Source organism: Chionomys nivalis, chromosome 1, assembly GCF_950005125.1.
Source record: "Chionomys nivalis chromosome 1, mChiNiv1.1, whole genome shotgun sequence".
NCBI classification, from domain to species: Eukaryota; Metazoa; Chordata; class Mammalia; order Rodentia; family Cricetidae; genus Chionomys; species Chionomys nivalis.
Window position 1 is genome coordinate 180,721,430 of NC_080086.1, and position 23,432 is coordinate 180,744,861.

General features: G+C 40.7%; 1 protein-coding gene and 1 non-coding gene across 3 annotated transcripts in view; both read right to left on the reverse strand.

The window, feature by feature from the left end:
- Positions 1-143: 143 nt before the first annotated feature.
- Cped1 (cadherin like and PC-esterase domain containing 1) overlaps positions 144-23,432 on the reverse strand; it is a 280,079-nt gene continuing 256,790 nt past the window's right edge. For both annotated transcript variants that reach the window (XM_057776723.1, XM_057776730.1), the window contains 2 exons: positions 20,889-21,035; positions 144-2,011 (listed from right to left, as the gene is read on the reverse strand). In XM_057776723.1, the coding sequence (XP_057632706.1) occupies positions 1,787-2,011; positions 20,889-21,035 (372 nt within the window). In that variant the 3' untranslated portion in view covers positions 144-1,786. The remainder of the gene's footprint in view (positions 2,012-20,888; positions 21,036-23,432) is intronic.
- On the reverse strand, positions 9,198-9,365 carry LOC130889921 (U1 spliceosomal RNA). The gene has a single exon (XR_009058662.1). It is a non-coding gene; the product is annotated as a U1 spliceosomal RNA (small nuclear RNA).

The following is a 23,432-nucleotide window of genomic DNA, read 5'->3' on the forward strand; positions in this document are numbered from 1 at the left end:
ATGAATAGCAGGGACTCATGTGGTACACATACAATACATACATACAGGCGGAACTTTCATATACATAGTAAAATACATACATCTAAAAATCTTTTTAAAAGAGGGAAGGTATAAAATACTCTCTGAACACAGATTATTACCAGTTTGACATTTATTGAAAATACATTACAATTATTTCTAAGGTCTAGTATTATTTCAGTGGTGAAGAAGAAAATACCAGGCTAACTCAAGTCAGAGAGTTTTTACAGTGACATTGCTTGTGAGTTACAAAAAGCTAGCATTAACTGTAATACTGTTGTGGAATATGCAATGCATTAAAATTTGATGCATTTCAATAACATCAAAAAATAACTGAAAATCTAAAAACTGTGTTTGTATATGATGTATGTATGGAAAATATGTAATTTTTAAGTTAATTTGGTACCGCTGTTCAAAAAATCTATTTCTAAATTCATATGTTGTTTTTTTTATCAAAGTGATATGCATATTTAAATATAATTTAATACAGCTAAATATAAATTCATATTTATGTTCTTATAAAAATAGATATAAAAATAGAGTATTTGAAGGAGGTGGATATGCATTCTATATAACTCGGGTCAATAGAACAAAACAGTTTCATTTTTTTATGGCAATGAATTTGAGGTATTTGTACATTTAGTAATCTTAGCTACATACTGAGTTAGGCCTCTCAGCTTCTTCTTTTCAGGCTCAACTCATTCTTTAAAACCCACCATAGATAGCAGTAAGATGTTATCTCATAAAACAATTGTATAATAAGGCAATTTTCCTTTTTGTACCTAAAAAGACAGAAATGAAAGTTTTCAAGGCTAGAAATAGGTGTGTTCCCTACTTATGCCATAATTTTCATAAAAATTCTTGTAAGGTTACTTTAATTTAAATTAAACACATAGTACTATTTGTGGGTACACAGAAAATTCTTATACATTTGAGAATCTGCAGTCCTTTGCAAAAATATCTAAAATGTAACAGTCGTCTTAGAAGAGCTACATCTAAAGGGACAAGCTTCAGAGAGAGCATCCACAAACATAACAAAGTAACCAATGGGGACTTTATTTTGTCCCACACTTCAAAATTACGTCTATCAGCAACTTAGACTGTGCTCCCCATCAGGACTCACAGTCTGGCGTAGGGGGATGTTTGTGGAACTCACAAGAGCACAGAGTTCAATACAATATCGCTTTTATCACACGCAGAGAATCCCTTTGAATCCCCCTGCAGAGCATCTCTCCTGTTCTTGCCCTTCCATTACAAACTTAAAGGTATAACAAGAAATGTTTCTCATAAGCATTAGAGCCTCAAAGCCCAAACCTCCACAAATAGCCCTCTTTCTCCTGGTAAAGAACTGAAGTGTTATCTCCCTCCATGCGGAATGTAATTGCTTCTTCCCACGTTAGCATGCCTATGGAGAGGATAGCGCAGGAACGGCATTACCCTATGCCCATATCGTTACATTTCCATGGTTTTGATTATCATAGCACTACAATACCTGGTCCATGTGGTCCTAGTTTGTGATCACCTTTCAAGTGATCTCCTTATAGTTCTGTCCTTGGGTCTGAAACCAAGGATGGATGGTCAAGGTCACTTTTGAGTGTGTTCTGTTCTAAGAAAAAGGTGTCATTACTCTTTTGTAAGCCACGTGTTTTGGTGTTCATGCTTGCACTGGTGAGTGTGCAATCATTGCAAAGCATGAGTGAGGCACATTTGGTTCTCAGACCATTGTCCTGGTGAATGGCTTATCTCTCATTCTGAATTCACCTCTTCTTCAGAGAGCCTGCACAGACCGCCGACTCACACACATCCTGCTGAACAGGATCTCAGAACAAACCTGATTTATTGGCCCTCTGACATGATATGGCGAATGAACATTTGGGACAGAATTTTGTTGGTGCCATTTGTTTTGACTGCTGAAGTATTTTTCCACAGTATGGTTCTTGGATCTTTTCATCTTGAGAACGTGGTGCTCTCTGGATAACTTCGATTTAACTACCTGCAAATAAAGAATAAGAAATTAGAGGTGCGAAACCCCAGATATTTGAGCTCCACATAGACCAATATGACTGACGTTCATGCTTGTACTTCATTGCTGCCTCACAGACGCTGCCTGAATGGCACAGAGAGGATTTACATAAACAGGAAACGCTGTAACCTATGTTCCACAGAAGACCAGCGCTGAGGATAGAAGTCCTGTCACTTTTTACACCTTGAGTCTTCTGTTACCAGTGAGACTGTGGAAATGTTCTACATGATGCCTCTTTCACACCGTGTGTGTGTGTGGTGTGTGTGTAAGCATGTCTGTATTGGACCAGATGCAGTATCTTACGGGTTGACATTATCCCTCTACAGTAGAGCAGACACTGTTTTGAGTTTCTAAGTCATTATTTCAAATTTGGTATTTTAAGTCTGTCATGGAACAAAATGGCAACTTGCATTATTTTCAGAGAAAACAAAAGTACTTTTCCACTCCTTACCCCAAAGATGACAGTGTTATAGCTAGAAGCTGGATTCCTTTGGACAATTAGTAAATCATGGAACTTACGAAAAACAGCCTATGCTTTAAGTTTCATGTGTGTTTGTATGCACATATGCCTTTATTTCAAGCATTATCTTGAGTAGATGGTATTCTAAAGTATTCATGGACCCATCTCTTTCCCTAGCTTGGCCACTTACCACTTCTGTGTAATTCATGGCTACTTTGTAAATATCCACACTCATACATACATAAGGCTATATTTATGGTTTATATTTACATTTTGCAAGATATTGTCCTGGTGGAAGCCTAAATCATTATCTTCTGCCTCCGAGCAAACAGAACTCAGCGTGTCAGAATTAAAGGATTGGGAAAGTCAAGTAGGGGACAAGAAAGAAACTGGGAGGGGTAAGGTCCCTGGGAAGTCAGACAATAGAAAGGAAAAAAATATTAGATATGATGCTCTGAACGTCAAATAGCAAAGAAAGAACTTCATCATGTTCGCCATGCAGGTCTAGTCCACTGTTATTATGTCAGTGCCTGGGATACAGAAAAGTATTCCTAGATAACATTTGGAAGTATACCATGTCACATAGATTTTTCTATTCTTTCAGGAGTAATGCAGTAATTAAGGCACATATCATTTGATCCCATACGAGAAAATAAATGCAATGAAAACAGTTCCTGAAAGCAAAACTGTATATGGGAGGGGAACTCCATGTATTTGGGAAATAAATATTATAGCTACATACTTTAAGTACAGAAAATTTGAAAATCATTGAAACAGAAACTTTGTAAAGATCTATACCAAAATGTTAACAGAGTTACTTTTCGATGTAAGGATTCCATGTGGGTTTAATGTGTCCTATTAACTTTTCATCTTGACGTAAAAAAAAGAAAAACCATAATCAATGTGCATGATTTTAAGGCAATGGAAAAAGAAGAAAGACGTTAGAGTTGAGCAAAAAGTTGCCAGTAGCGTATTTCAAAACCAGTAGCCCTAGCTAAACCCTGGGGTGTGAATCTCTTTCCTTGAGAATGGTTGGCTTTTCCTTTCTCAGGCTCTAGGATCAGGTGACTCTTAGGAAGTGCAGTGAAAATATTCAGTTGTGACAAAGAAACACTGTGGGTTATGATTCAGGCTCAGCTTGCCATTAAGCTTGGGCTGACTTTCCAGATCTCAGGGGAAATGCTTCTTCTAGGTCCTTCTACCCCCAGGAGATTACATCAGCACTCACGAATGATAGGCTTGAGAAGGAACCAGTGCGTCCCAGAAGATCCTCTATAGTTTGGAGGGGAGGGTCCTCAGGTAACATTCGTGAACAACATTCTAAAAGTTTATATAAGGAAACATTAAAGCATAAATATGGCATGAAATCTTGAAATATCATTCCAGAGTTCTGCAGCCAAAATGTAGGTAATTTTTAAGTATGATTTTCTTGTTTGGTTTCTGCAACTGCCATGATAGTCTATGTGCTAGTTACCTGTAAAATGAACTATACAAGCATTTGTTCTGAAAACTCAAATGAGTCTCCTAAAAATGATCATATATTCTAAAGCTGATGTTTAAAAATGATAAAGCTTTTCCATAGTCTATCAATAATTAAGATAAAACATTAAAAACATCTCTTGCAAAACCAAATAACTAAGCTCCATAATGATCTACGGGCTGCAGGTGGAGAATCTTTCACCAGGTTAATGGGGCACAAATGACTCACGGACCAATAAAAAGATAAAGCACGTCAGATCTTCACAGTTGATTAGAGTTGCTGTGTAATTGAGGGATGCACGTCAAACTCTAAATACATGCTAAGAATCAATACAGGGCCAGGCAATGGTGGCTCACACCTTTAATTCTAACATTGGGAGACAGAAGCTGGTGGATCTCTGTGAGTTTGAAAACACTCTGGTCTACAGAGTGAGTTCCGGGACAGTTAAGGCTACCTAGAGAGAAACCCTGTTTCAAAAAACAAAAACAAACAGACGGACAAAGAGTCAATAGGAAAATAACCATGATCATTTGAGAACAAAAAGTACTGGTGGTTGGTGGGGTGGGCTTTCTGTATGAGCTGTTTCTCCATAAGTATGAAAAAGATCTTCTCCCAGTCAGTGGGTTCCCTTTTTGTTTTAGTGACAGTGTCCTTTGCTTTACAGAAGCTTCTCAGTCTCAGGAGGTCCCATTTATTCAATGATGCCCTTAATGTCTGTGCTGCTGGGGTTATACGTAGAAAGTGGTCTCCTGTGCCCATGTGTTGTAGAGTACTCCCCACTTTCTCTTCTATCAGGTTCAGTGTGTTCGGACTGATATTGAGGTCTTTAATCCATTTGGACTTGAGTTTTGTGCATGGTGATAGATATGGATCTATTTTCATTCTTCTACAGATTGACATCCAGTTTTGCCAGCACAATTTGTTGAAGATGCTCTCTTTTTTCCATTGTATACTTTTAGCTCCTTTATTGAAAATGAGGTGTTCATAGGTTTGTGGGTTAAAGTCCGGGTCTTCTATTCAATTCCATTGGTCGATTTCTCTGTTTTTATGCCAATACCAAGCTGTTTTCAATACTGTAGCTCTGTAATAGAGTTTGAAGTCAGGGATAGAAATGCCTCCAGACGGACAATGAAGACTACTAAGAACTCAAGAACAATGGCAATGGGTTTTTGATCCTACTGCACGTACTGGCTTTGTGGGAGCCTAGGCAGTTTGGATGCTCACCTTACTAGACCGGGATGGAGGTGGGTGGTCCTTGGACTTCCCACATGTCAGGGAACCCTGATTGCTCTTTGGGCTGACGTGGGAGGGGGACTTGATAGGGGGGAGGGGGAGGGAAATGGGAGATGGTGGTGGGGAGGAGGCAGAAATCTTTAATAAATAAATAAATAAGGAAAAAAAAAGAGCTAGTTCCGGGACAGGCTCCAAAGCTAAAGCTACAGAGAAACCCTGTCTCGAAAAACAAAAAGCAAAAACAAAAAACCCAAAACAACAATAAACAAACTCTCCCACTGCAAAAGAAAAAAAAGAAAAAGTCTACCCTCAAAATTCACTATGACTTGATCCATTCTAGCCAAAATGAAAATATTCTTTGTTAAGAGCTTTGCTTCTTTTTTCTTCCCACACAGTCTTCTCCACTGTGTGTGTGTGTAGAGAGAGAGAGAGGGGAGCACTTGAGGAAACAGAATAACAGTAAAGGCGGTGATCCTCATCTTTCCCCAGCTTTAGTATCTGTGATGAGGAGTGTGTGTGTGTGTGTTCATGAGTGTGTGTCTGTCTTATAATTGCACCCAGAGCCTGGTACATGCTAAGCACGCAGAGCCAATACCACAGCCAATGTTCACAGTCTAAGTCCCAGATCCATCTGTGTTCTCTGAAACCCTCACTGTCCTTCAGAAAGATGACTCTCCTGTCCGGTTTTCCTTCTGCTCCTCACAGATACATGCCAGCCAGGGACATCTTTCCCTAATTCCTCTATAACCCAACATCTAGGGAACAATTCTAATCCTGTCTTCATCCTGATTGTCAACAGGATAACTGTACAACAGAAATGATAAGGCATTCGTCTTGAATCAGGGTCTACCAGGAGCAGGAGGAGAATAGGAACGAATAAGTGTGCGCTTTGATAGTGAGACCCTGGTTTGGGCTGCGGGCTCCTGTTACACGTGGCTTGTGTACCCTACTGATGGATAGGCATTCTGGTCAAGCCGCATGAGTTACCAGGGCCAAGAAGGCTTGTGGGGAAAAAGCATAAACTTTGCTTTCTGCTTGACTGCCGATATAGTTTATCGAAGCTCATGGATTAAAGGGTAAAGTTATCTGACCAAGTTCCATGGTCTGCAAACAAACTACAAGGAAATGCTGAAGAAGAAGGTCCTGTTTCGCCAAATGGCACAGAGCATTGGAGCCTAAGTGGCCCTCAGTATGGAGAGGATAGACTAAGTCTGCAAAGGACTGTTCAGATGTGTGTCTAAAAACATCTGCTGGGCAGAACAACACAAACGAATGAGCAAGACCAGTATCTGGGAGCTGCAGTGTGTGTGTTTACATCAACCAGGTGGTGACTGTGCTGAATTAACTCAGTAATCACGGAGTTCCCTAGAACGGCTTGTCCCAAAGATGCCTAAAGTCACACTGTCGGACGTCCAGGAGTTGAGATGCGTCATGAGTGGGTGGAGGCAGATTGGGATTACGGGGTAACACACTGAACTGAACACATCAGTGGGACTCGCTTATCCATTTTCAGAGCTCAGAGTTCTGGATGCATAGGGTTTGGGACAGAACTGGAATTAATCACGTGCTCAATGTTTGTTAAACTGCCAAGTATATTTTAAATTGTATTATTATGTTTATACCTACATTAAGGAAGAAAGTTTCTTGATGGGGAGCAAACTTCGATGCTATTCTTTCTGTAACTTGATTGAAAAATTTGGGTTAAAGGGGCCTGCAAGATGGCTCAGTGGGTAAAAAAGATTGCCACCAAGTCTGACACTCTGAATTTATTCCCCCAGGACCCACATAATGGGAAGAGACAACTGACTTCCGCATGTGTTTGCTGACTGACACACATGTGCGTAAGCACATACAGATGTATGCATAAAATAAACAAATAAAGCCATTGAATTATAAATATTTTTAAAATATCGGTTAATATATGCAATATTCATTACTGTGATGGAAAGTACAATACTTATTCTGCAGATTAAAAAGCATTTCATACTTTCTCTTTCCTTTTTAAAATTTTTGTGTAGAAATAAAGGAATTCTAAATTGCATCCAGTGCTATATAAACCTAGTAACTTTAAGTGTTGAAAGCCCAACATTTTTAAATAAATTGTATTAAAATTAAGAATGTAAGTTTAAAATGGAGTTATGGGCTGGGCATGGTGGCACACACCTTTAGTTCCAGCACTCAGGAGAGAGAAGTAGGCAGATCTCTATGAGTTCGAAGACAGTCTGGTCTACAGAGTCAGTTCCAGAACAGCCAGACCTACACACAGAGAAACCCTGTCTAAAAAAACAAAACCAAAAACCAAAACCAACAACAATAGACAAACAGCTATGTACCACATTGAAAATGTCAACAATGTATGGGAAGGGTTTCAGTTTTACTGTGTATACTTATTTTTAAACTTTTAGAAGAACAAGAATTCACGTAATCTTTTTGCAATGAAAGAGCAAAAGAGCAAGAAAATAACATAGTATTTCATATACAAATTCCTAATGATTCCTTCCTCCATGTAAAACCTTTCTTACTATATTCAGAGCTCTCTGCGCTAGAAAACACATGGAGGAATTCAGATATGGTCCCTACTCTCAAGAGGACTATATAAAGACACATGTCTAAGATGCTTGAAGTAGGAACAAGAATGAAGTGACTTCAAAGACATTGTCTGGGACCAGATCTACAAGGTCAGGCATCATGTTGTTTCCATGTAATAAATAGTTCCCAAGTACATTAAGAAGACTGGTGCTAATTTATGGTAGGCCTGAGAATCTGTTTCCATGCCCATTATTTCTTTGAACTTATTTGTAAAAACCAGCATCCAGCCTTTAAAACTGCTGTCTCCAGATGTCAAAAATATCATCTTATTTTAGTTTCAGTCTCGAGAGTGGAGAAAAAGTAATTTAGGTACATATTTAAGGGTGGAAAATGTTATGCCAAAAAGGATGCTTGATACCTGTATAGTAAAAAGTCCTTTCCTTTGATCTCTTTTGGAAACAAGCCAAGTTGGGATCCTCCCAAAAGTCAGAGGACCGTTTGGGGTTGCTAAAATCCAACTGATGTGTCAAGTGTGGCGTTGCTTTGAAAGAGAGCAGCTAGCGACATAAACGTTAGGTTGCCTATTAGCGATGGCAATAAACAGTGAAAGGGAGCCGTAAGAAATCCTCAATGAAAGATTTAGACCTCAAAATCAGGACAAAGGGTCCAGATTCACTGGCACACAGATCACGCCTGCCAGGGACTAATACTAAGCTGCATATCTAACGCTGCTCTCTGTTTACTACACGGGACAGTAGATGGGTCTACCTAGCAAGGAAAGGACCCACTTCATGTGGTTAATAACACAGTTAATGGCATGCACATATATGATTTGGTAAATGTTGGCAGTATTTAGTTAGGAGTATTAAATAACAAATCTTTTGCCCTCTTTAATGCAAAGCGAATCATTTTACCTCTTTACTTTGCCTATTTCCTAAATTTGCTGCTGTGAACTATGTTTTAAACTCAGACAAAACAAAAGGACAACTGATCTTCACAAAACATGATAGCCTATCAAAGTGATAGCATTGTTGAATAGAATAAAGTCTTACCATTTAAAATATCTTATAATAAAGATTTATCACAGCAAAGATCTAGGCTAGAATATGGCGGTCACAGTTGTGGGCTTCTGACTTTATTTTCAGGTAAAAACTAGTCTTTCAATAGTAATTGATAAGTCAGTCTGCTAACTGCAGTACTTAGGATAATTGGGGAGTGGAACGCCATGTGGCGGGAATATAAAAACCCCACAGGAAATCAATTACCTGATGCCTGACTCAGTGCAGGGAGAACAGAGGTTTTTTCCTTTGCAGCCCGGAAGTAACTTCTATTTTTTCATAGATTTTTTTTTAATATCTTGAGACATCTCTCAGTTTGCAATCATAGGTATTCCTTTATTTTTATGTATAGACATTTTAGAATGTGCAGAAATGCCATGTTTACTTTATGTTATCCAGGGGAGAGCATGAATGCAATCCCCTACTACCACAAATCAATGCATTTGAGTTCCCTTCATTTGGAGAAATCACAGGGGTCAGCCTATCCGGAGTTCAATGGATGGTGCTCACCCCGGGAAAACCACCTTCATGATCACGCTATTATTTTCTCTGCCAGGTAAATATATGAAATGCTACATTTCAACTCGATTAGTTTTGACCTATGACTTTTAAGACTTTCCAAACAAGTGGAAAATTCTTTTAAGTTACATCATAAAACTAGCATTGCAACTTTTAACATGGGCAGTTTCGACACTCAAAATTGATTTCACATAAACGTTCATCAGAATGAATGTCTTGCTATGGCAATTAATAGCTACATCTGAAATAACTTTGAATTTTCCAAAAGTCCGTGCAGAAAGAGCAGGCCTGCTGAACTCAAAATGTGTCAGGCAGATATGCGACAAGCAAATTCTTTCCCTAAAACTGATCTCGACCTGAATAACCTCCAAGGAACTTTTGATGTGGTTCCAGGCTCAGAGAACAAAATAGGAAACAATTTCCATGGTGTAAGTGTTCCAGAACTTCCCTGGACAGGATCAGAGGGGTGTTCTGACCGCAAACGTGAATGAGGATTGTGGATGGGGTCTGAAGAGCAACAAGGTGACCATTTTCTAAGGCTGGAGAATGGAAATGACCCTAGGAAAAGCTCTGTCATCTCACAAGTGTGTGCTTCTGAAGTCCTGTCTGTTTATGAGTCTCACTCTGAATGCTAAACTGGCTCCAAATCCCGACTAGCTGAAAAAGAAGCCCAAGAATACGTAGAAATGGGATCAGACGAAGGCAACACAAATCAGTCAGAAGCTGGCATTTCTAATTTTTAATTACATTTTAGAACATCACACAATTTTTGGCAAATAGCAGGGAATGCTTTTCTTTCACGTGCTTCCCCAATATTTAATTATGGCACATTCAAAACTGTATCGCTTCAAGAGCGTCCAAGTTTTGAATGAGACAAAGATGCCGAGGATTAGGGCACAAGATTAAATTTTGTAAGGGTTGGGTTTTGTTCTGTTTGGGGTTTTCCAGATTTCCAGCGAGCACATTGTTGCTGTCTTCCACAATACCTCCTTCATAATCCTTTCTCTGAGAGATTAATCCAGAGCTCAGTGGTTCTCAACCTTGCTAATGCTGCGGCCCTTTAATACACTTCCTCATATCATGGTGACCCCCAACCATCAAATTATCTTGTTGCTTCTTCGTAACTGTAACTATGCTACTATTATGAATTAAAATGTAAATGTTTGATGTTTCCAATGGTCTTAGGTGACCTGTGTGTAAGGGTCATTCAATCCCCAAAGGAATTGAAACCCATGGGTTGAGAACCGCACCTCTAGGTCCTCAGCTTTTGTTCTGGGAACAAACTGTGCTTTAACGTGAGCAGTTGGATTATACAGGGCTGTAGTTTACTGTATTGCACTCCCAGGTACCTTCCCAATTATTTCCTATCCTTAACTCAAATAGTCCCTTAGCCTGACGGATTACAAGCCGGGTTCCTACTGTACTTTAGCTACACACATTGCTTGGATGTAGACTCTTAGGTGTTTGTTTCATATCTTTCTCTCTCTTGAGCTTAGAAATTAAATTTAAGATTAAGGCATAAGCCTTGGAATGGCTTCTCAGGCCTCTAATTCCAGTATATGGGATGCTGATACAGGAGGATGCCCATGAGTGATCCCAGTCTGGAATATATAATGAGGTCTAGAAAACCTGAGTCACAGGGAGTTTCCAAAACAAACAAAGAAGTAAAACAAAGCAAAAGCCTGAAACTGTCACTCAGAGAGACTTTGTGTGACCGATGTCCTACACTGCCAGCTTGCCTTGAGGCATTTGCTCTGACCACACCGGTCATTTCTCATCAGGAGATTTCTGCAGTCTTATTCTGATTGCTGCACTCCAGGAGGCCCGGGAACAGGTTGAAGAGCGCTATTGGCCAGATATTAATTTTACCTTTATTTTATCGTTCCAGTCTCGAGCTTAAATTGTTCTATAGTACACCTATGCATCCTGTTCCAACCCTGCAGCTCACTTGCAAGAGGCTGTGAGCACAGATGCAGGTTCTTGACTGCATAAACCTGGAGAAAGGACCCAGTGGCTGGCGAATTTGGTACCAAATCTGGCTGTAATCACTTAGACAATCCATGAGTTCCCTCTGGTGCCTCTGTTTCCTAGCCATCTGGTGCTGTAGTTTCCCTTACCTCTTAAGTCAGATTTTATAATATGAGTTCTTTGGATTGAGGTAAATAGCTTTATGTTTTAAGAGTCTTTTTCACAGGAATTCATGTGAAAGAGAAGAGAAATATTTCTATACCTCCCACCATGCCTGATGTTTAGACCTGTTTGCTATGCCTGCTTTTCCAACATCCACATCCTCCTCCCTCGACCTTCAGAATGCTGAGATGAAAGGCATGCACCACCATTCATAGTTGAAATTCAACTTTATTTATTGTAGGGGCTTTGAGATCACTTAGTATATTATTTGAGAATCCATAAAGTAGAAGTGCAGTGGCATTTCGTTTGTATTTTAATAAATAAAGTTTGCCTGCAGATCAGAAAAGTAAAACAGCCACACTGGCCAGCCTTACAGACCAGAGAGCAATGACACAGACCTTTAACCCCAGCAGTCACAATGACACAGACCTTAAATCCCAGTAGCCACAATGACATGCACCTTTAATTCCAGTAGCCACCCTAGTTGCCATAGAAACCAGGCAGTAGTGGTGCATGCCCTTAATCCCAGAACTAGAGAGGATTATAAAAGAGGAAGAGACAGCTCTCAGTCTCATTCTGAGGTTCCCTGGAGACAGACTCGCCATTTTCAGACTGAGGCCGTAGTAAGAACCATGACTGGTTGCTTTGCTTTCTGGTCTCTGAGTTTTTATTAATTATGCTTCTAGGTATAGCATTTTTCAAATATAGATCCTGTGCTCATTAAGACAGAACATAAATCAGTATGGACAATGCTACTCCAGGCAGTTCAGAATCTTGATTTGATTCTTTTAAGTTAGCAGTGAACTTCTAGACATCATGGTCTACCACATGCAACATGAAATGCTGAGGGGTCAGCTTTCCTAGCCACGCTAACATTCTAGTTCCTGGGATTGCAAAGCATGGGATGTATAGTTACCTCACAGAGGCATAATACCAGTTCGACATAAAGTAAAGACACCCGGGGGTTGGAGAGATGGCTCAGAGGTTAAGAGCACTGGTTGTTCTTCCAGAGGTCCTGAGTTCAATTCTCAACAATCACATGGTTACTCACAATTATCTGAAATGAGATCTGATTCCCTCTTCTGGCTTGCAGGGGATACACGCAAGTGGAATACTTTACACATAATAAAGAAATCACTAAAAAAGTCTCAAGACTTTTAAAAAAAAAAAGCTGGGCAGTGGTGGCGCACGCCTTTAATCCCAGCACTTGGGAGGCAGAGGCAGGCAGATCTCTGTGAGTTCGAGGCCAGCCTGGTCTACAAAGCGAGTTACAGAACAGCCAGGACTGTTGTTACACAAAGAAACTCTGCCTCGGAAAAGAAAAAAAGTAAAGACACTCTTTGCTTATCTTCCATTTAATTATACTTCCTAAGATACAGAATCAGATTTTATTGGTAGCACCAACTATTCATGGCGGAGTACTATTTTTTTTTTTTTGTTTTTGTTTTTGTTTTTGTTTTTCGAGACAGGGTTTCTCTGTGGTTTTGGAGCCTGTCCTGGAACTAGCTCTTGTAGACCAGGCTGACCTTGAACTCACAGAGATCCGCCTGCCTTTGCCACCCAAGTGCTGGGATTAAAGAAATGTGCTACCACCGCCCGGCTAGTACTATCTTTTTTAATTGAAAATTAATACAATGTATTCTGATTGTGGTTTCCCCTCCCCTATCTCCTATAGGATTCTTCCCACCTATCTGACTCCATACCTTCTCTCTCTTTTCTGGAAAACAGGCAAATAAAAAGAAAACAAATAATGATGCTAAAAATAATGATAAAAACAGCAACAAAGCATAAGAAACCTTCACAGGCATGACACACACAAAAACAAAATGTGTAAAAACACAAAACTAGAAACCATAACATACAAGCACCAGTAAGATTTTTTTTTAATATCCAAAGAAAGCAATATGTGGCAAAAAAAAAAAATCTATAGAACCACTACTGAGTGTGCTCTGTATTGGCTGTCTACTGCCAGGCATGAGGCATACCCTTAAGTGTGGTTTATATATCAAGTAAGACACCATGGAAGAAAACTAATTTTTCCTTTGCAAGTAGTTGTCAACTGGAGATAGCTTCTGGGTTAAGGGTGGGGGCTCATGTCCATTCCTGTATCAGCAGTGGGACTCTATCTGGCTAAGAAATGTACAAGCTGTCAGAGTCTCTGTGGGCTCATCTGGGTGTCTGTCCCAGGGTGTTACGTCTGGAAGACACTATTTCCTTGATTTCATCCCTCCCCCTTGGTTCTTCCAATCTTTTCACCTCCTCTTCTGCATAGCCCCTTAAGCCCAAAAGGGAAGGGTTTGATGAAGACGTTCCCTTTGGAATAGAGTGTTCAAAAGTTAGAGTACTATCTTTAATACAACATTTTATACCCGATCATTTTAGAAAGGCCTGAGGTCTCTCATGACTAACGGATCCACGCTCAGCAGGTACTGTCCTCTGATCTAAATCCATCCTCACCGGATACTGGCCTCTAATCTAAATCATTGCCACCAGGCCCTACCCTCTCTCTAATCTAATCTGTTTGTAGAAAATGTGAGAATCTCTTGTAGGTAATGAGTGAGTCCTGGTCAGTTTATACAGAAGGAACTATCAGCAATCAGTTTCCAAAACAGGGACCGGGGGTACAGGAATGGGAAAGAAGTGTCCTACTACTGGAAACTAGGAGTTATGAAAAGAAAACATCAAGATAATCCACTGCAAATCAACCAGAAGGAAGAAGAGGCACCCATCTTCCCCACCTTGCCCCAGTGACTTTGACCCCTTGCCTCTGTGAGTGGAGGGCAGCATTGCTTCAACAACCTCAATCTTCTCTGTATTTTTAACTTGGTTATTTCTCTTGAGTGAACAGACATAATGAAGGCTTTTCCTTTTCTCTTCTAAACCCAACTTTCTCCCTCCCCCTTTTATTAGATAAAAAGGCCACATGAAGTACTTTTGGTATATCTTTACAATTGATAGCCCCCTCATTCTTGCCCCTAGTATCTTATTATTCATTTCACCGTCAGATAGGACCTTGTTGCTGCCAAAACACTGAGGATTTCAAAGTCCTTATCTGAAATGAAGTGTCTACTACATTTGACATTCTGTCTTGAGAATTCTTTACTCTGACTTTCCAGGGTCGGACTGTTCCTAGGACTAACAAACCGTACACAGTTCACGCTCGAAATTTGCATTTGTCACGTTTCCCCAAGCTTTTCCTGATCTATTTTTATAGCTTCAACTATTGCCTATTTACTGATGACTCCCAATCCTACCTCCAGTCTCAACCTGCCCCCTGATCTTCTTACCTGTGCATCCAACTGCCCGTTCACAGCAGCACCTGGATGTCCTACAGGCATCGCAGAGGCAACATGTTGAAAACTGAATCGTCATCTTCTCCCTAAGCTGATACCTTCTCAGTTCTTCTTTGTCTCCCTTGCTGTCTTGGCTCTTTAATCAGTCATGCAAGTTAGGAATCCCCTTTGATTCTTCCCACTCCTTCATTCCACAGATAAAACCTACAGATTAAGCTCTTTAAATAGAGCTTGTGTTTGTCCACTTCTCTTTTAGGCTTGTTGCCTCCGCCCTCTTTGTAGTAGGCCTTTATCATCTCTCCTAGGACTTCGGGGAAAAATTACCTTACGCTCTTGGCTTAGTTCTCTCTACATTTGGTTATATGTCCTACCTTTTAGAAGTAGATGTTATTCATTTTTCTTTTATGTTCCTGAGTGTTTCCCTGAATGCATGTATATGCAACACACGGTGGGTGCAATTTTCTAGTTAGAGAGGGCATCAGATACCACGGCATTTGAGTTGCAGGCACTTGTGAGTTATCATGTGGGACCTGGGAACCACGCCTAGGTTCTCTGCAAGAACAGCGAGTATTTTAGAAACAACTCTCAGGTCTTGGGTTCTAACTTGTTCAGGCAAAGACATCGCCACCTCATTCTTCCCTGTAAGAATTTCAGTGCCACCTACAGGGTTGAATGTTAAGCTTTCACCATGATTTGGTCCTTGATTACTTTTTTCCCAGTTCCCCCTTTTTTAGCGATGCTCTACAAAATCTAGCAAAAACCAGAATTGCTTGTGGTTTTATGAGAACAGCGTGTCATTTCAGAATGGTTCATTGTTCCATAGAATCAGAATGGCTTTCATCCCTGGACCTCGGCCAGGGCCAGTTTTCCTCCACAATCCAACTGAGGTTTCTTTAAAGGGGAAGTTCACCCAATTTTTAGACCATGTCCTACACCTCTTTTTTTTTGTTTTTTTGATATAACCACCATAGCTTCTGCATATCTCTAACATGCTACTCTACATATTGTGTCATACAGGTTTTCATAACTTATGTCTTAGCAATATCTTCAGGCCAGGGAACAAACGTGCCTTATTTGTTTTTACTTTCTACTGTTTAGCTCAAGAAGTGGACTCACTAAACAAATGCTGGATGACTGCATGAAAGAATAAACAAGGCTGATGTATTTGGAAGAGGATGCAGGGCAAAGGCTTAGGAGAGTATTCATGTGTAAACAGGGCTAGGTAACTGGCTTGATCGGGCTGCTAGCTGGTAAGGAAGGATAAGCAGAAAGCTTCAGTTTGTACGTGGCAGTACAGGGCATACTAGTGAGAACAAAGGTTAAAGGGGATTTGAGTCTGGCCTTGAGGACATATGACTGCAAGGTACTTCTTGCAGTCCTGTAATGGATTCTCCAGCTGATTTCCCAACAGTAGTAGAGGTTTGAGGGTGCTTAAAAACATTTTCTAAGAAATCTGTCATAGTAATTTATCACAAAAACCCATGCTTTGGTAAGATAGCCATAAAGGTGCAATTACGGCACTGATGTCTAGGTGGTAACCAACACCTGTCTGATTGGACTTAAGGCCCACAGGAGTGAAACGGTACATGTTACTGGAAAGTTAGCCAATTACCCAGGGATATTGATCTCAGAGGAGAACTTACAACAGTGACCTTAAGAAGCCAGCATAATTCCTAAATGCTCGTCCTTGTACTCACAGATAAGTTTAACTCTCATCATGCATCAAAGAAGCTTCTCTTTGCAGCAGATGGGAAGATTCCCTTTCTCAACACAGAAAGTCTCAATGGTCAAAATGCAGAGAACATTTAATCATGGGGCATACAGCCCAAATGGATACATTTATAGCACAATCCCACACTTAAGCCTCAGGGAAGATTATGGAAGAGAGGCCAGAGGACCAAGAAGCCAAGTATGTGATTGTGTCTCTGAGAAATGGCATGGACCGTATACCTCAACAACATGGTTGCTTAATGAAGACCTGGGTGGTGACAACACCACCAAGGGGCATGCTAAAGAGGAGGGAGAAAAATCTCACAGGGTCCATCCCTAGACAAAGAGCTGCAGGCAGCTAACGACTGTGGAGAGAGAGAGAGAGAATTAGTGTTCCTTAGCGATGAGCCCCTAATTGTTCTTCTAATAATCATGTAGTCATCCCCGGAGTCATGGATATACAAACAACTCTAAACAGACTCAACAGGCTGCATTTATTTATGTATGCATTTGTGTATACATGATAATACTAATTGGAGGTGAGGGAGCTGTGAATTTGGAAGTGAATGAGAGGGAACGTAGGAAGGAGAAGGGTGGGAAAGAGGGGAGGGATGAGGAAATGATGCAAATATGTTTAGTTTTTAAAAGTTTCAAAAGTTACAAAAAGCAAATCCATGCTAATAGTTGAATTTTGAGATTTTCAGTTATATATTCACTTTGTTCTTTTTCTTTCAGTTTTAGACTGATGAAGTTAAGGACTGTATGTGTGTATGTTGTGTGTACGTGTGTGTATGTTGTGTGTATGTGTGTGTATGTTTGTGTATGTTTGTATTTGTGTTTGTATGTATGTGAATGTGTGCATGCGTGTATGTGTGTGTGTGTGTGTTTGGTGCTGGGGTTTAAGCTAGGGATTCATACACACTAGGCAAGTGCCAATGGTCCTATCGCTGAGCTACATCTTCAGTCCAAAGGTATTTTATTTGTTTTCAGGCCTTGTAGTGTTCAGACACTGAATTTTTGAAATGTGAAGGAGTAAGAGAAAAACATTATTTCTAAGCTCCATCATGTTGTTTATTTAATTAGCTCAAATACTAAGACTAAAGAATCATGGAAAAACCATCCCTAACAGAGAACTGAACCTCCTTCCTCTTTTCTTTCCATGTCTGCATACCAAGGCAACCTGTTGGGTCTTAATGCCATATGCTCTCTGTCGCCGGAGTCAAAAGTTACAGTCACATTTGCCAAACATTAAAGCCTGCTATTACCTAAGGCCTGCACAGCTGAATAGGCTGATTAGAAACCACCCAGCGACTGTTGTGGCTTTGCCTTTTCTGTAGCTAGATTTGGGCTGATATTACCAAATAGTTTCCAGGTCTCTGCTTCTTACAGTAGATGTTTGCCACACAACAAAAGGCACCGTCAGAAACCTCTGTTGGGTAAGAGTGCCCGGGATCCGGTTTGTTGTCCTGAATAAACATGAGGAAAAGAAGGTTCCATTTCCGCCCATCGAAAGAAACACCTGCTTTGCTAATCAGGGAGGAGCTTTTTTTGTTTTTGTTTTAAAGATTTTTATTTATTATGTATATAGGTTTCTTCCTTCATGTATCCTGCAGTACAGAAGAGGACACCAGATCTTATTACAGATGGTTGTGAGCCACCATGTGGTTGCTGGGAATTGAACTCAGGACCTCTGGAAGAGCAGCCAGTGCTCTATTCCTCTGAGCCATCTCTCCAGCCACCTCAGGGAGGAGTTTTTTGTCAAGATGCATGCACACCGTTTGGAGACAGCTTCTAGATTGACGGCGACAATCTGTTTCTTCCCATCCCTTGGCAGACCAAAGAGGCTTTCTAAACTTCAGTTTCTCCTGTGACAAGTTCCCAGAAGCAGGTTTGCTATGTCTGCAGTAGAATCCTGACCACAGAGCAATGAGATGGCAAGGTCTCACTGAAATGATGATACCAACTCTGTGCAAGTGTTCTTGAGTGTATGTGGACATAGTTTAATTGAACACCAGAGGATAAAATTCTTGCACTAAAATTTTTAAGGTTCTAGTACTACCATTTCTTGTTTTTTGCTATTATTTTAAGGTGAATCCCTCTTTTTTGGCTAATCTTATAAAATAAACATGAAGCAAAAGATGAGAATCAGTAGAATGTTAATATTTCGCCATGTAAAACCTTAGAAATATTATAAAATGTCAGTGCCATCATGAGAGATGGCCTGAGTGAGGTACAAGTGCTCAAACTACTGATAAGGAACGGTCATGATCAATGACCGAGTTTGGAGACCCTGTGCAGAGGGTCAATTGGAAAGCTGACCTCATCAACTCTGTATTGTATCGAAAATGACAAATGCTCCTGGAAGCCAACTTCATTGAAATCACGAGAGATTGAGCCTGGATTTCGGCACCCAGGAATCAGCTGACTTCATTGGTGGGAGACGCACATGGTTTGCCGTCAAAACAGTGTACATTAGGAAGAAAGTCAACAGAAAGTCTGTGTATGATTGCTATAGGAACATTTTATAATCTCCTATGTGAAATATTTTACCTGCCATGCTTAAATCTTCTCTTGTAAATTAAAGATAGCTTTTGCTAGAAGTAATTCTAAATCAGTATTCTACTGCTAGTGGTTCAAAGACTCTTTGTGTGTGTGTGTGGTTTTCAAATTCCAGGACTATTAGTATAAACGCACTGACATTGTGACAGCAGACACATGTAATAATGATCATGTGGGAAGGACATCCGCTGGTTTTAATTGGAACTGTGCTCCAAGCCTTTGGAAGACATTTCCTTTTCAGTCTGTCGGAGCCTGATGCTGAAAGAGAGAAGCACACACCCTTCCTCCAGAGTACTAATTGAAGACACATTATATAAACACAAATAAGTAAACGTTTTCTAAAGGAGGTTAAAAAATGCATGCTGTTTTTTAAAGTGCCAATTTTCTGTGAGTTTGGTGACAATTGGCTTGCTTTTGTGACCCACTATGATCCTGGGATAGTTCACTGAATTTTGTTTGTTTGTTTGTTTGTTTGTTTTTCGATTTTTGATTTTTTTCTCTCCTGAACTATCTGAGCTTGTATTTCTAAGCATGGAGTTTTCTAAAATAGAACAAGCACTCTACGGTGGTATATTTCTTATGCAAGAGATTAGTGGACAGGACACTACAACTTAACATCTGCTATGCTGAAACATGGCCAAGTTTCAGGATGGTTGTTCAGAACTTAGACACTCTCCACCATGGCTTCTGGCTCTCACTTCTCAGAGGTTACTCTCACTGTTCACATAAAAAGATGATGTGGCCAGATGGCGGTGATGCACGCCTTTAATCCCAGCGCTTGGGAGGCAGAGGCAGGCAGATTTCTGTGAGTTCGAGGCTAATCTGCTTTACAGAGCAAGTTCCAGAACAGACACCGATACACAGAGAAACCCTGTCTTGAACATTTCCCCCCAACAAGCAAAAAATAAAAATAAATAAAATAAAGGAAGGAAGGAAGGAGGGAGGGAGGGAGGGAGGTTGAGAGGAAGGGAGGGGGGAGAGAGAGAGAGAAAGAGAGAGAGAGAGAAGTAATGTGAATTTCTCAGCAGAGCATAGAGAAAACCACTGTTTTAATGACTTTGGGGTCCTTGTGAGGAGCTGGGGACCAAGAGGAAAGACAGCTAGATAAATAAACAGGATCAGACACAAACTGCGGCTCTATCTCACTAGCCAACTGACTAAATGTGTTCCTGGGTTGTAAGGGGACACCAAGAAAGCAGAGGTGGAGCGAATCAATATCTACTGGGAAGGTAAACTGGGGTGCTCTTCATCTGAGTAGCACGCATCCACGGAGGGTTGACGAGGGAGCTCCGGTTTTAGTGGTGGTGAAGCATTTCCTCCTAGAGGCAGATGGGGGACGTGGCTAACACAATGAAGCCTCCGGGTTCTGAAGCCCCAGTCCGGGAGGTTATATTCAGCAGTGACAACTGCTGGGAAGAGGGAACTCTGGTAGAGCTGCCAGTCCGTTGAGCAAGGGACTCTGGGAATGCTGCTTCTGTGGTTTATCGCCCCGGGTTGGACTTTTCAGCGATGTAGATACCTTCGAACCACAACTTCCTGTGACTAACCTTTCCCTGATGTTTCTGAAGGCGATCTTAATAAACTCAGTGTGGTTTCTGGTGGAAGGGACACGTGAAGTCTGTAGGAGAAGCCAGCCCTCTTCAGACTTCCACGTCTTTCCGGCTGCATCCACCCAAGATTCTGGGTTTACCATGTCTGAACAGTAACTTCTAGCGCTTCATTTCACAAAGCGGATAGTCATAGCAACTTTTGATGTATTTTTTTCCTTTTGACATATTTTTTTCTCATGTAAAATACATTAAAGATATAAGATCAAAACAACAAAACTAAACCCAGCAACCCCAAACTACAAAACTCTGAACTCCATTACAAATACCTCATGGAAATGGCATCCACAATTGCCCTGCAGGAATTCCTTGTGTCGTCCCATCGTGATAGTGAATGTGTCTACTACTTCATAGCCGTAGTTCTTGGCAGCTTCCAGAATGTTCTGATTTTCTTTATATAAGTTTCGTACTTCACTCTGTATTGTCAGGCAAGAGACATATGATTTTGATTAACAAACGATTATTTTGTGATTTAGTAACTCAGACCTTATATAAATTTCACCTTCTTTTACCAAGATTGGTTATATTGAGAGATACATTTCGTGTCGATCTTTAAAATAAAATATGCCCCTTTTCCTTAAAACACAAGCATAACTGCTTATGTGTATATGACATGATAATGAATGAATATCTTCCTTACCTGAAAACAATTATGTTTATTGCTTGTAAATGTATTTAAAATTCTCAAATTGAAAAGTGGTGTTTTACCTACCACAAAGTAGACCTCCATTTACTGGGTTCTTATTTAATTAAGACCCTTGAATATTAACTGGCCCCCGAGTTTCGCGTAGCCTCTTGCTAAGAGACAGAATGGAAGGGTACATAGTGTGTGATCTGTGCTTGGAAAACTCAGCACTCTGAATGGAGAAGTGGGTATATCCATAATTAGTAATCCTTTAGTAGGGAAAAATATGCCAGAAGGACTAACTGCCAGAAGAAAGGGAGCAAATGCACCATGGCACAGAAGATTCCAGAATAGTTTTGAGTGAGGTTTACTCAAAACTTCGACATGGAGGAGGAGTATGCTTTGAGGAAAGTGGCAAAATTGGGCGGGGGTTCCATGTGTTTCCTCTCTGGATCATATTCCTCCCACCTTGCCTGCTGTTGCTGGCAATGACTGAATCTAGCTGAGTTCTAGCTCAGGTTCACTCTGTCAGGGAGGGTCAGCATCAACAAATGTTCTGTCTCCAAGATCTTCCCCATGGCCTGGTTAAATTTCTCCAACCGGCGCACAATCTGAGCCTCCCCCTCCCCAGTGCAGCCTGCCTGCTCTCCTTTTACATCAGATGCCGTGTCAAATACAACCATCAGTACATTGACCACTGATGTAGAAGGGTCTTTATCTATCTGTTGTTTCATTGATTGATTAATAAAGAAAACTGCTTGGCCTAATAGGTCAGAACATAGGTAGGCGGGAAGACAGAACAGAATGCTGGGAGGAAGAAGGCAGTGAGGTAAGATGCCATGCCTCTCTTCTCCGGGGCAGACGCCATGGAGCCAGCCACCAGGTCAGACATGCTGAATCTTTCCCGGTAAGCCACCATTTCGTGGTGCTACACAGATGATTAAAAATGGGTTAATCATGATTTGAGAATTAGCCAAGAAGAGGCTAGATATAATGAGCCAGGCAGTGTTTAAAAGAATATAATTTGTGTGTTGTTATTTCAGGTATAAACTAGCCGGGTGGCGGGGACACAGCCTGCTGACCACATCACTACACACCACTCAGTAGATGAGTGGTAAAAACCGAATGACATCCATCGGACTGCATTGTGAAGGCTTCCTGCCTGCTCTTAAGGCTTCCTTTTTACCATTTCAATACATTTCCTCAGCACATCCTTTCATTCCGTCAAGCCTTTTGTGAAGAGGCTGTGGAGGATCTTAGAAGACCCTCCCAGCTAACACAAGGAAGGAATCACTCTCCCTTCCCCATTTATGAAAGGTAATAGGAATGTTTGATGTTTTCTTCATTAGAAAAAGGCAAACATTTGCTTTAATTTGCTAAGCCAAAAGCAAGATAAAAGAAGTGGTACACATCATGTTTTTTTCTGTTGTCTCTGCTAGACTTACATGCACCTGAAGAAGAGTGTTTTCTTTAAGATAAAGTCAGCGAATAGAGAGACCTCTTAAAGAGGCAGTCTCAGAGAAAATGACACTTAAGTTAATACTTGATGGGTCTCAGGAAGTTACCAAGATGAGGAGGTGGGCGAGAATATGATCCATGAAGGGGAAACATCGACCTAAAGATTTAGGAGTCACCGAGAGAATGGCATGCATGATGCATGCGTGCACGCACGCACGCACGCACGCACGATGCTGTGAGGAACACTGTAAGAACAGAAATATGTGGTGCTCCCGAGTCTCAGGAATGAATCGCAGCCCTGACTGGAAGAATTTGAACAACAAGAAAATGATTCCAGCTCCTAATTCACAGCAAAAACTATTAAAATCCTACCTCCTGATTCCCAGTTGTCCTAAATCCTTCTATTCCCTAGAGGTTGCTGTCTCAACTTACTTCAAGTTAACCAAAGCCAAGATAGCCTCACTGTGATGAATTTGGAGTTTTGAAAACAGCTCCCCTGTGTTGTAGGTAACTGGCATTCAGGAAGGCAAAGTTTCCAGTAAGGGGGGGGGAATCCCACTCCCTGCTTGGAAAAGCTAGAGTGGCTCAATACAGAGACAAAAGGCAATGTTTTCATTTGTTTGTTTCTTTTGTTCTCTGTGAAACAGCCTTAGCTGTCCCAGAATGGGACATCTTGTAGACCAGGATGGCCTTGAACTCACAAAGATCTGCCTGCCTCTGTCTTCCCGAG